This window comes from Canis aureus, chromosome 22, assembly GCF_053574225.1.
Source record: "Canis aureus isolate CA01 chromosome 22, VMU_Caureus_v.1.0, whole genome shotgun sequence".
NCBI lineage: Eukaryota > Metazoa > Chordata > Mammalia > Carnivora > Canidae > Canis > Canis aureus.
In genome coordinates, this window is record NC_135632.1 from 50676207 (window position 1) to 50690197 (window position 13991).

The following is a 13991-nucleotide window of genomic DNA, read 5'->3' on the forward strand; positions in this document are numbered from 1 at the left end:
AAGTAAATAAAAATTTAGCACACTGGTAACAGCATGCAGTATTGTGGTGGCTCTGGCTACTTGAAACATCAGGCAGATTTTATTTGATAAAATGAGATAACAGTGAAGAAACCTCAAGAATCTCTGGATTTAGGTGGGAAGATGGAATATATGACCTTTACACTAACACACACATATACCAGCACCCATATATATTCATATATATGTATGAATACATAATTTATATCTAGTATTTATATAGAATCATTACATATATAATACTTTGTTCAGGGATGAGAGTTTATGGAATACAGAGGTTGTGAGTGGACTTGAGGATCAAGCCTGGTGAGAAAGTTTTTCTTCAATTTAACAAACATAGCAAGTGAAGTTTGCTAAATAAGGAAGAATAAATGAAATACAAAAATAGAAATTAGCAAAATGTAAGCCAACCTTTGTTATTAGGAGATGTGGCAAGAAATGGAAAGGATAAAATTGTTGGTAAAACTTAGTTGGGGCACTTTGTGACAGGAAACTATAGCCTAAAATTTCTGGCAAAACTAGTCTTTCTCAAACTAGAACTTTTTTTTTTTTAAGATTTTATATATTTATTCATGAGAGACACGGAGAGAGGCACAGACATAGGCAGAGAGAGAAGCAGGCTCCATGCAGGGAGCCTGACATGGGACTGGGTCCCCAGTCTCCAGGATCACACCCTGGGCTGAAGGTGGTACTAAATCGCTGAGCCACCCAGGGTGCCCTCAGACTAGAACTTGAAGGAGAGTTTGTGGGAGGGGTATGGGATGGTCTAGGGAGATTTTAAAGTTTTACAATTTCAGTGTTATCTTTAAAAATTATATAAGTTATAAACACAGGGTTCTCTTTTGCAAGGACTATTTCAATTAAAGGTCACTTGCATAAATAAAAATTTACTTCTTCAAGAGAAGGGCACACAGAAGTATGCTAACTTCTCTCCGGAATTGCAGTAAATGGACCTTTCTCAAGAAAGGAAATACAGAGGTCTTCATCTCACTTGTAATAATCTAGAGTAATACTCATAATAAGAGAAATACATATTAAAATTACAAAACACCTGTCAGACTAGCAAAGTAAGAGTTTAGTGATACACTTTTCATGAGAGTATAGAAAAATAGGCATTCATATACATTGTCTTTAGGGGCTTTTGGCTAAATATCTGTCAAAATTTAAGAGTGTATATTTCCTTTTATATATCATCTCTATTCCTAAGAATTTCTCCTACAAACACAGGGGTAGGAACTATAAGTTACCTAGAATCTTTTATTTACCATCAACAGTGATCAAAAAGGATTCCACATAACTTAAATATCCATTAAAAGAGTATCAGTCAACTAACTGTGCCCTAGTCATATGATGGAGTAGAATGAAGCAGATCTACAGATACTGGAGTGATCTGTTGCCAGGTGACAAAACGAATGTGCAGAACAGTGTGCACTGTAACAAAAATAAGTAATATGGATACATACCCTTAAAATATTTGTAAAAGTATGCACAAGAAACAAATTATAGTGGTTGCTTCTGAGAAGAGGAATCGGTCTTGGAGGACTTTTACATATGTTTTTTCTATATTTTTCCTTTTGAAAAAGTGTATACTTCTTATCTTCTAGACTTTTTTATGGGAGGGGGTTATACATTAGCCATGCTTGAGAAATGCAGAATATTTTACACATTTTAGTGAGTGGCAGACTTATGATGAGAATAAATCTATTGTTTTGGCTTTTTAGTTTGACATTTAAAACACTTTCTCAGCACTTGTATCTTGTATCTTGGCAAATGAACAAGAGATTCCTGCCTTCTCCCCTTACCAGCATAAAAAAGAGCCTTAAAACCATAATTTATATAATGATCATTTGGAGACTGAAGAGTGTCTTAACTCTTTAGAATATACATTTTCTAAAAAGTTCTGCCATTTATTGAGAAGCTGCTCTTGTACTTTAAATTTTATTGCCTTAATATAAGTAATATATATTCATTATCAAGAAATAAGAAAAGTTACAGAAGAAAAACTGATGATAGAAATTCCTTATTCAGTCTACCCAGAAATGACTGTTAATCACTTTCATGTTACTATACATACCTGTACCTTGCATTCTTTTTCAGGAACAGTCTTTTTATGGACATCTTTCTGTGAAAAGAAGTATTTTTCTACAACATCACTTAATAGAATGCAAGGTTTCCTATCTTGTGAATTAATATTTATTTATATAAATATAAATACATAAATATTTCTATGGATACATAAATATTTCTTGGTCTACTTTGTTTTCAGATGTCTATGATAAACAGTAATCCCTGCTAAACATCTCTGGTAATATTACATCCTGAGGATAAATTCTGATGGAATTACTGTGTTACAGAATAGGGATAAAGGCTAAAGCTTTTTGGTAAATGTTGGTAGATTTGCTCTTATTCCCATTCAGATTTGTGTCACATTATTTTGAGTTTATTAGCCTCCCTTTGTAAGAAAATCCTAAAGAACTATTACAGACATTGTCCTCTTAGGGGGTCTCAGTTACATATGAACAGTCCACATGTTAGTGCCCAAAGTTATGGTTTTTAGTTATCAAACAGACTAGTACATTCCAGTTATGCAATCCCTAATTTAGCTACCAATACATTCCATTCCAGGTCTCACCTCTTTGAGTCCACTCAGCACTCTACACCTTTAGAAAAGTTAGAAAAGCACTCTACACCTTTAGAAAAGTTACAATAATTATAGTCTTACAGTGTGTGAAGATGCATGTTATGAAATACCCTCACCAGTATTATTTTTCAAATATTAGTTTTCTTATCTCCTTGCTAGTCTTATAGAGAAAAGTAATGTTTGCCGCTTTACTTTACATTGTAAATTACTAGTTCATGTTCTTGGTCTTTTTCAAATTTTAATCTTTCTCTTCATTATTGATTTAATAATAATATGAGTATTTGCTATATACCAAGCATTGTGCTAAGTGTGTTACTTGTGTCATCTCATCTTACCAATACTAACCTTAGGAGGTGAGTGACGGTATCCCAAAATGGAGACATAGGTTCAGAGAGGATCACACTGCAAATAAAGATGAAGGAAGAATTCCAATCTAGTTCTGATTGTAGAGTCCATATTTCTAAGCCCTATAACAGTGCTATTGTTTCCCTAGCCTTTCCTCTAAACGGACTTCATAAAATTGCAACTAGAGCAGAAGTACAAACAGACCCAGATCTAACCTGGTCAGCCACCTGAGCAAGATGGTGATTCTGATCTTGTTTTTGTAAGTCTAAGACAATGGTTCTCAAAGCTGACCATCAGAACACACCGGAAGGAAGATTGTTAAAACACAAATGGCTTGGCCTATCCCCATCTGAATCCTTGTCTGCGATGAGTCCTGAGAATTTGCATTTCTTATAAGTTCTCAGATGTTGCTGATGCTCTTGCTGGTCTGGGGACCTCACTTTGAAGATCACTGCCCTACAACTCATTGGGACTTCTCACACCTCCCCTTATGTCTGTAAACTACACTCCCTCACGTCACTCCCCTAGTTTGTTAACCAGTGCTATAAGCATCACCATTTTTTTAATGCATTACTTACGGATTTTCTTCCTTTAACTATCTTTGTACCTTCCTAGGGAGGAAATGTCCAGAGTTTTGGTTTTAGATTTTTTCCTAGTTTTATTGAGATATAATTGACATAGAGCACTGTATAAGTTTAAGGAGTATAGAATAGTAACATATATATTGTGATTTGATTAGTACAATAATTTTAGTTAATAACCATTATCTCCTATAGATAGAAAAAAAGAAAAATCTAACCTGAGATGAGAACTCTGAGGATCTACTCTCAACAACTTTCCTAGATGTCATACAGCAGTTAACGATAATTACCATGTTGTGCATTACATCTCCTATATTATAATTGGAAGTTTGTACCTTTTGACCACTTTTGTCCATTTCTCTACCTCCAACCCCTATTCTAGTAACCACAAATTCAATCACTTTTTCTAGAGTTTGTGTTTAAGATTCCACATATAAGTGAGATCATACAGTATTTGTCTTTCTCTTTTTCACTTATTTCACTTAGTATAATGCTCTCAAGGTCCATCTTTATTGTAGGCTGTAATTGTTTAAAGCATATATGTTTGTATGTGGTTTTTTTGGGGGGGGCGGTTGGTTGGTTGTTTAGAAAAATGTTAATCTTTTTATAATAGGAAATTTAGTATAAAGGTTAGCCTGATAACCTAGACCAGTGACTGACTGTCACTGCAGTACTAATATAAGTATATAAACAATGTTAATATTTAAGAAAAACTGTATTATCTTCATTTGCAACCAGTAGATGGCTCTGTTCAGCACCGTGTTGTGATAGACCAGGCCATCATCTTCAGTCTGTTTTCATATAACTGTTTCACTTATACCTACCTATGTAGGCATAGACAATATTATAGGTCATTACCACCTCTTTCCCAAATAATTTTCATCAAATGTGAGCACTGTGCATTTTCAGTGATGGAATGTTAGATTTTTGTTAATTTCATCTTTGTACATTTCTGTTTTGCTTTAGTTTTTTATAGTGATCGTTTATATTGTTTAAATATTTTTTTAAAGATTTATTTTAGAGAGACAGTGCACATGACCAGGGGAAGGGGCAGAGGGAGAAGAAGAGAGAAATCTCAAGAAGACTCCCTGCTGAGCATAGAGCCCAATGTGGGGCTTGATCCCAGGACCCTGAGATCACAATCAAGCCAAAATCAAGAGTCAGATTGCTCAACCAACTGAGCTACCCAGGTGCCCCAAAATATAAACATTACTTTAAAAGTAATCAACCAATTTGGCCTTATCCTGAACAATAATATCTATGAAGTCACCAGTTTAATGTGGTTTTTATGCTTAATGAGCTCTTCTATTTTTATAATACACAAATAATCATTAAAATTATAATGTAACCTAAAAATCAGTGCAGGTACTTACCATCAATAATGTGTGTGTGTATATATATATATATATATATGATGTGTATATATGTTATATATATATATCACACTTAGGAAATATCATACTATAAATTATGCCCTTTAATATTATGATAGTTCTACATATTAAAGATAGTAGTCCTTGATCCGCTGGATATTTGCAAATATTCTTCTTAGCTTTCATTTTCCATTAACTTTGATATTTTTGCATTTTCGTTTTTCTTTTGCCTGCCTGACATTTTTTTCTACTTAAACGTGAACTACTTTTTGTTTAAGTATTCTTTTTTGTATAACTTTTTATTGATTTAATATTCTTTTTTTTTGTAATGCTGACACCCTATATTACATTAGTTTCAAGTGTACAACATAGTGACTCAACATTTCTGTACTTTATGCTTATGTTCACTACAAGCATAGCTACCATCTGTCACCATACAACGTATTAAAATACTTATTGACTATATTCCCAGTGCTTTACCTTTTATTCCCACGACTTATTCATTCCATCTTGAGAAGACTGTATCTCCCCCTCTCCTTCACTGTTTTGTCTATCTTCTCCCCATAAACAGTTTATTTTCAGTATTTATGGGTCTGTTTCTGCTTTTTAAATTATTGTTAATTTTTGTTTTGTATCATGCTTTGGGGCTTTGGGCAGTCTTTAGTGATCTCAGAATTATATATTTATCCATATGTTTTTCAAAAATTTTGGTTAATTACCAGCTTTAAATTTTGATATGATGTGGGAATGTAATTTTATTTATTTCCCCAAAATGTCCCAACTCACCCTTCACTCACTTATTTGAAATAACACTTTTATTATAGGTTAGAATCTTGTATCTGCTTAGGTCTGTTTCTGTACTTGCCTCCTCTCCCAGGGATCTCTGTTTCTGTGTAATGCCAAACTCTTTTAAGGTATTATAGCTTTAGAATATGTGATAATACCTATTTAGGCAAGACCACCTTCACTCCTCTTCCAAAACTGTTATTTACATTTTCAAGTGGTTATTCTTTTGGATTAATTTCAGAGTTATTGAGTCAGTTTTTCATAGAGTGCTATAGGAAATTGATGGGATTATATTAAATATATATTAAAGGGAGAAAGGTATCCTTTAGATTTTCCTTATGATATATGCAGTACTCACTATGGTAAAGGATAATTATTTAATAGTCTCACTAGCCTGGAAGTTCATTCACTGCAGGCCATCTTAATAGTCTTTATATTCTTAGTGCCCTATATTCAAAATCTTGCATCAGTAAAGACTGAATAAGCATATGTGGGAGGTAAGTAAAGAATTGATATTACAGAAAATTTGCTTGTACTTGGAGATTTTTTTTAGACAAATGGAAAATACTCCCAACCTTGGAACAGAGAAAAACATGAGAATTAATGGGGATGAGAACTTTTATATAACAGTAAAACTAGGTATCAAGTACATGTATAAACTGGTTTTTGCTTTTGAAAGTTTAATTCTCATAAGAATTCTTACTAAATTTTCATGAAAGTGATGGAATTGTGAATGGGGTGGATGAGTTAAAAGCTATTAATTCCAAATGACTTCCCAATGACCAGTTTCAGTCAAACTTTGGTTCATAAAATGGCCAACGTACTCAGGTTTTGTAAAAATAGCCACACAATTTGGTAAGATTTCAAAATGAATCTCCTGAAATACCATCTTTCAAAAAATATTACCATTATTCCCACCTTAATAATTTAAAAAATGAGTACTAAATAAAGAAGAATAATGCAATTGTTATTAAAAAAGGCCACATAGTCTACTTTTTATATATATGACATATTTACCAGATAGATGTTTAACCAAAAATAATTGAACTTACTTGATAAAAATAAAATTCCGTTTATAAGGAATAGTGATTTTACTTTTGGGAATTATGGGGGCAAATGGAATTATGTTTAACAGATGATTTATATAGCCTTTCAGAGGATAGCAAGTTCATTTAAATTCCTCTGTATAGTAAAATTTAAGCAAATTTGGGAGTAAATTAGAGTATCTGTTTAAATGAGCTAATAATCATAAAGCACTAATATTTGTAAAACATTGCATAGCACATACTCTAAGGCAAGTCAGTCAGTCAATCAAGTGGACTCTAGTAATTTAAAAGCAAGCTCCTGTTTTAAAGTTATATGGGATAGTTAAGGCTTTATTTTGGCATTATATATGTGAATTACCAAATCTTTCCTTAATACTTATTATGTTCACTGTGCTGGGAAGGCCACAAAATAAAAAGAATACGTGACTCCTTCACTTAGCCCACTTAAAAAGGAATATAATTTAAGTGTCATATAGCAACGTTTCATTTATGTGCCTTATGTATGATGATTGAGGGAATTAAGTAAATGATAAAATATTAACATCTCTAATATTTTAGCACCTCAGTGTTCTGTATTATAGTCTCTTATTGCTTTTCTCAATGTGAAAATCAGGGCAGAAATTAAGGAACTTCAACATTATAGGGAATATTCTTTTTTTTAAGTTGAGTGAAGGGTACATAGAAGTTCATTATTATGTTTTTATAACTTATGTACATTAGGTATTCTGTACATATCAAATATTTCATAATAAAAATTGTTTAAGAAATTGGGAGGAAAGCTGTTCCCCAAAATACCAAACCTAATTGAATTGTGTATTTTTTAAGATTTTATTTATTATTTTATTTTTTAGAGATTATCTATTTTAGAGGGAGAGAGAAAGAATATGAGTGTGGGAAGGGGCAGAGGGAGAAAGAAACTTTAGCAGACTCCACGCCAAGCATGGAGCCCAATACCAAGCTCAGTCTCATGATCCTGATATCACAACCTGAGCCAAAACCAGAATTTGGATGATTAACCAACTGCATCACCCAAGCACCCCTTTATTTATTTGAGAGAGAGAGAGAGAGTACAAGCAGGGGGAGCAGCAGATAGAGGAGGAAAGACTCTGAAGCTGACTCTGTACTGGGCACAGAGCCCAATGCAGGTCTCCATCCCAGGACCCTGATATCATAATGTGAGCTGAAATGAAGAGTTAGATGCTTAACTTACTGAGCCACCCAGACACCCTAAATTATGTATTATTTGTTTTGTAAAATGTTGAACTTGTCCACACAAAAAATATTTTACATTATAACAAATAATATGAGAACATTGTTTTCATGCAAAAATAAACATTAACTTAATCAATAACTAATTAGTATACTTAGAAAAATGAATTAATTTAAAAATGAGTGCTCATTGGTTTGCGTCTCCTTAGGATGGTGATCATCATTATATAAGCTGTTTCTAATAAATTTGAGTCATTGTTAGCTTTTCTGAACACATACTCAAGTCTTGATACTTAACATATTTGAAAACAAGTGTGATTATATTTTTAAGTGTAATTTACATAGGTAAAGTATTAGTACTTTATTCTTTTTGGAAGAGTCTGAATGGATCATCAGTACACCACTGTGGCCTTGTGATAGACTGGATGTACTCAATCGACATAATCTGCTCTGTACAATTGCACATGAAATCTTAGCCAAGAGCCTTTACAGACAGACATTTGAAGTTTTGCAAAATCTACCAGGTTTTCAAAATTCTCAAGGTATGTTTTTTAAAGATCTCAATTTCTTGTCCACCCGGTGTTTAAATAAGAAACAATTCTGCACGTATTTTGGTTGAGCATATATTTTTTAATGAAATTGTGTTCCGCAAAATGTGTTCTCTGTAAATTGAATATGCTTTTCTGGTTTTTGTTTTGTTTTGTTTTGTTTTGCTTTATTTTGTTTTGTTTAAAGCAGAGGTGCTTAATTTTGGGTTGTCAGCAGTTCCCCAGTGCTTTCATCAGTCCCCTTTCCCTATCAGTCAGGTCAGCAGCAAACAGTAATGCCCCCAGCAAGCTTCATGTGGTAAAAGAATTCATGCTTTAGAATAATGCAAAAAACTTTTTTCTTTTATTATTTAATATATATACAAATATAGAGCTTAGTTTCCATTACCCTGGAACTAGGGAAACATGAAATAAATGGAAGAATTAGCAAATGAGAAGTTCAAGAAAAGGGAATGTTAATGTGGAAAGTAGTAGGTAGTGCTCTTCAATCCTTATGCTGCGGTCTTGTATGAGCAGGAAGAGAATCCATGTTAGGGGAAATGTGAGCAATAGCGCTTGGATCAAAATGAGCTGAGTAATGGGTTCAGAGTGGCAGGTTACCACTTTATCAGAATGTTTTATCAGTCAGTGTTCTAGGAAAAATTCCATTGGTGGAGACTTTTAGGAAGAGACTAAAAGGTAAGGAGATTAATTTCCTACTAAAGTCTGGATCACTAAAGGATGCTAACAGATAAGGTGATAAAGACCAAAGTGTAGGTCATAGATTGAATTGATTGAATATAGGGAATAAAAGATTTGGCAGTCTCCAAAGTGACTTCTAAATGAGGAATTGAGAGAACTAGAAATACCCAATAAAAGATTTGTTTTTAATTTGAAAGAGAATATTATGAAGGGATGATTCATTTTTAGTCATGGAAAATTAAATCTGAGGCCTGAACTGTGGACAACACAAGTAGAACTATGCAAGTCATCCATTTTGAAATCCTGCAGATGCAGACACAGGTGGGATTACAAATGGGTGTTAATGCAGCTTCTGGAATATTTGGTCAGGCTTCTTATATTTTGTTAACAAGTAAATGAATGAGTTTGTTTTTGTTGAATGCTTACTTGTTTCTTAGAGAATATGTAAGATGAATGCATTTTAGTGACTGTGACTCCCATAGTAGGTAGCAAAGTGCCAAGGGGAGCAGAGGGAAAAGTAGTGAGAGAGAAAAGATGGAGAATCTAAAATCGATCGATTTCATTATATCTGTTTTTTTTCCAGAAACTGTGGAGGTCTCACAATATAGCCTTCTTTTTAATAAACTTCTAGACGCCTGTATAGAAAGCAACAGTCTTGGTATGTCATCTTCTGTAGCAGAATTCATGATTTCACAGAACATACCTATTGATTTCTCCTTTCTCAGAAGATTAATTACTTCTTTGGGAAGGAGTTGTTTATGGCTCAAAGCTAGAGCCCACTACAAAAGTAAGTTATATTTTAAAAATACATATTTGATATTTTAGTTTTGACTTTGATTTTCTAACCCTGAAGCCTTATAATTTTATGACTAGGCATTTAAATATGTTTCAAAAGTTGATACACATTCAAATATAGTGGTCTACGCAGATTTGTGCTCTCTTGAAACCTGGGGATGCCTGGGTGACTTGGCAGTTTAGCGCCTGCCTTCGGCCTGGGGCGTAATCCTGGAGACCCGGGATAAAGTCCCGCATCAGCTCCCTGCATGGAGCCTGCTTCTTCCTCTGCCTGTGTCTCTGCTTCTCTCTCTGTGTGTGTCTCTCATGAATAAATAGATTAAAAAATCTTAAAAAAAAAATATTTAAAAGAAACCTGTCCTTTCTCTTGTTTCTAATTACTGTATCTTCATTTCTTTGCACATTAGTATGCCCACTGGAAGGTGCACAAAAGAAATAAATGATAGCATTTGAACCAGTTTGGCATAGCTTAGAAATATATAGGAGTAAAATTGGGTAGAATGAAGTTTAAGGAATATTTAGATATTTTATTCATCCCTGCTATATGCCTGATCTTTGTAAGTTAGAATATTTATGTAGCAGGCCACATGGGAAGTACAGAGGCTGCCATTCCTGAACATGATACACAAGTTTTTTGCATGGTTCCTAGTAATAGAATTTTGTTAATCTATTTACAGTTGTTTCTCTCTAATCAGTAAGCCTAGAAAACTAATGCTTTCTCTAGTCCCAGCCACCTTGTAGGTATTTGAATTGGAAAATAATTTTGTGTAGAATCTAGATCCAGAAAAAAAATCCTTTCTACCTTACTATAGTAATTTGTCTTAAATTTCCAATTCTTTTTATTTTTTTTATTTTTTTTATTTTTTTTATTTTTTTTTGAGAGAGAGAGAGTAGGGGGAGGGGCAGATGAAGAGAGAGAAAGAATCCTCCTTGCTCTGGACATGGAGCCCAGCACAGAGCCCAACTCGGAGCTCCATCTCATAACCCTGAGATCATGACCTGAACCACCCAGGTGCCCATTTCAACTGCCATGTGTATGACAAACATTTGAGTGCCTACTATGTGTTAGTACCGTGCCAGATTTGCCAAATATCCTAGCCATCCCTACCAGCACAAAAACCTTTCTGAACCTGGAAGTGTTTTTCACACTACCAGCTGTGATTAGTTTAGCAGGTAGTAACTTTTTTTCCCAATGAAATAAAGAAAATATTAGCCTACATTACAGGTAGTAAGGTTAAGTATTATTTGGTAAAATTTTCATTTTAGTTACATATATACATATTATATACTGGGTCTATCAAAAGAAGTTTTGAAAGCATAGTTGTTTAAAAAAACAACTTAAAGGATCCTTTTAAAGGATGATCAAATTTAGAGGAAAGGTAGAATTGTTTTTTCATAAACACCTCACTTCAATTTTGTGGTTATGTTTCAACCCTTATATTATTTCCCTGCAAATTACTAGAAATTACGCGCAAAGTATATATGTACTGTTTGATATTACTTCTTAATTTTACTTTTTAGAATCCATGTTAATGGGATTCTTTATTTTCCAAATAATTGTGCAGTTTGGGGAACATGCCATTAGAAGGTGTTTTTATATGCCACAGGAACAAAACCTAAACTTGGAAACATTTAAATGAGATTTCTATGAATCTCGATTTGTTAGTTGAAAATAAGATTCTATATTAAAGCAGCTAAGCTTAATCATTTGTAAAAATTTTTTTGAAGATTTTACTTATTTATTCATGAGAGACACACAGAGAGAGACATAAGGAGAGAGAGAAAGTAGGCTCCATGCAGCGAGCCCGATGTGGGACTCAATCCCAGGACTCCAGGATCACACCCTGGGCCAAAGGCAGACGTTTAACCTCTGAGCCACCCAGGCATCCCCGTAAAATTTTTTATTAACAGCTTTTTTTGAGATATAACTAAAAACCATGATAGTTCACCCATTTACAGTGGTGGTAAGATATTCATAGTTAGAACATTTTCATGCCAAAAAGAAACCTCATATAAATTAGTAGTCATTCCCTGTTCTTCCACCAAATTCTTCCAGCCCTAATCATAATTTATTTTGAGAGTTTTTCTTTTTCAGTAGTGTTAAAACAATTCATGCCAAGGTACAATTCAGTACCTTTTTTACTAGCACTTTTTCTTTTATCTAAACTCATCTGTGCCTAGTTTCATATGCAGTGAACTTCTGAGAGTTATGCAGGTGAAATATAGGACAGTATTTTCATTTTTTTTAATCTACCTGAGTTATAGAATGAAATGAATAATTTACAATCACTGATCAGTCTTTAGAACATCTTATTTCCTGATGATGTTGACATTTAAAATATCATTGGTATCTCTTTAGATTTATCTACACACATAGTTAACACTCTAGGAAAGCCTTTGAGTGCCTTATAATCACCCTAGTAGTACCTGATTCTGGGGATATGGCTTTTTCATGAAGGCACTGTTAAGACTGTGGTGCCAATGCCTTTGTTTTGGTTTTTTTTTAAATATATTTTATGTAGCTTTATTGAAATAACTTCACATGCCATAAAATTCACCCATTTAAAGTAGATTAGTGTATTAGTTTTTATTATATTCACAGAATTGTGCAGCCATCACCACAATCTAATTTTAGGGACCAGGTGAGTTGAGGACCTGTACTCTTCTGCCATCTTGCCCCTCCCCCACAATCTAATTTTAGAACATCTTCAGCACCTCCAGAAGAAATCCTAAACATATTAGCATTCCCCAGATGCCTCTTACTGACCCAGCCCAAGGCAACAATTAATCTACTTTATTTGTGTGGATTTGCATATTCTGAGCATTTCATGTAAACGAAATAATTCAGTATGTAGTTTTTTATGACTAGGTTCTTAGCATAATATGTTGTAACATGTATCAATACTTCATTCCGGGATCCCTGGGTGGCGCAGCGGTTTGGCGCCTGCCTTTGGCCCAGGGCGCGATCCTGGAGACCTGAGATCGAATCCCACATCGGGCTCCCGGTGCATGGAGCCTGCTTCTCCCTCTGCCTATGTCTCTGCCCCTCTCTCTCTCTCTCTCTCTCTCTCTGTGACTATCATAAATAAATAAAAAATTTAAAAAAAATACTTCATTCCTTTTTATTGAGGAGTAATACTCCATTGTATAGAATTTATGTATCCATCCATTCTTTGATGGACATTTGAGTTGTTTCCACTTTTTGGTTATTATGAGTAACACTGCTGCAAACATTCACATATAAGTTTTTGTGTGGACATCTATTTTTATTTCTTTTGGGAGCAGAATTATTGGCTCATATGATAACTCTGTTTTTAGCATTTTGAGAAACTGCCAATTTGTTTTCTCAAAGAAGCTACATCATTTTATATTTATATACCCACCTCCCAAATTTGAGATTTTCAGTTTCTTCACATCCTCACCAACACTTACTACACTATGTTTTTTATTTTAGCTTTCTTGGTAGATATACAGTGAATCATTGTGGTTTTGATTTTGCATGATTCTAATGACTAATGATGTTGAACACCTTTTCATGTGCTTATTGGCCGTTTGTGTATCTTCTGTGGAGAAATGCCTGTTAAATCTTTACCCATTTTTTTTCTTTGTACATTTTTTAATTGGGTTTCTTTGAGCTGTAAGATTACACATATATATACATATACACATAATACACATATAGATACATATATACTCTCCTTGCAAGTCTCATGTCACATACATGAATTTCAGGGGTGGTTTTCCATTCTGTGAACTGTCTTTCACTTTCTTTATGGCTTTGCTTTGCTTTTTGTTTTCAAACTAATCAGAAGGAAACTGTCCACAGACAGTAAAGTTCCCTTCCTGATGCTCCTGATTTGTTTTCCCTAGACCTAAAAATTCTCTCAGAGCTGAAAAGTGAGGAAGGGAGATATTAGTGTGTCTTTCTGTTAATGTTTTTTCCCCTAAAACCAAACGGGAATATTTTT

General features: G+C 33.9%; 1 protein-coding gene and 1 long non-coding RNA gene across 3 annotated transcripts in view; one reads left to right on the forward strand and one right to left on the reverse strand.

Annotated features, from left to right (window-relative positions):
• The window catches only part of TOPAZ1 (testis and ovary specific TOPAZ 1), a 77891-nt gene that overhangs the window by 59158 nt on the left and 4742 nt on the right, over positions 1–13991 (forward strand). For both annotated transcript variants that reach the window (XM_077865999.1, XM_077866000.1), the window contains 2 exons: positions 8377–8541; positions 9812–10015. In XM_077865999.1, the coding sequence (XP_077722125.1) occupies positions 8377–8541; positions 9812–10015 (369 nt within the window). The remainder of the gene's footprint in view (positions 1–8376; positions 8542–9811; positions 10016–13991) is intronic.
• Positions 1–13991, reverse strand: part of LOC144294209 (uncharacterized) — a 54992-nt gene that overhangs the window by 1990 nt on the left and 39011 nt on the right. Inside the window, exons 2-3 of the long non-coding RNA XR_013361673.1 lie at positions 3005–3061; positions 2093–2140 (exon numbers count right to left, since the gene is read on the reverse strand). This is a non-coding gene — a long non-coding RNA (uncharacterized LOC144294209). The remainder of the gene's footprint in view (positions 1–2092; positions 2141–3004; positions 3062–13991) is intronic.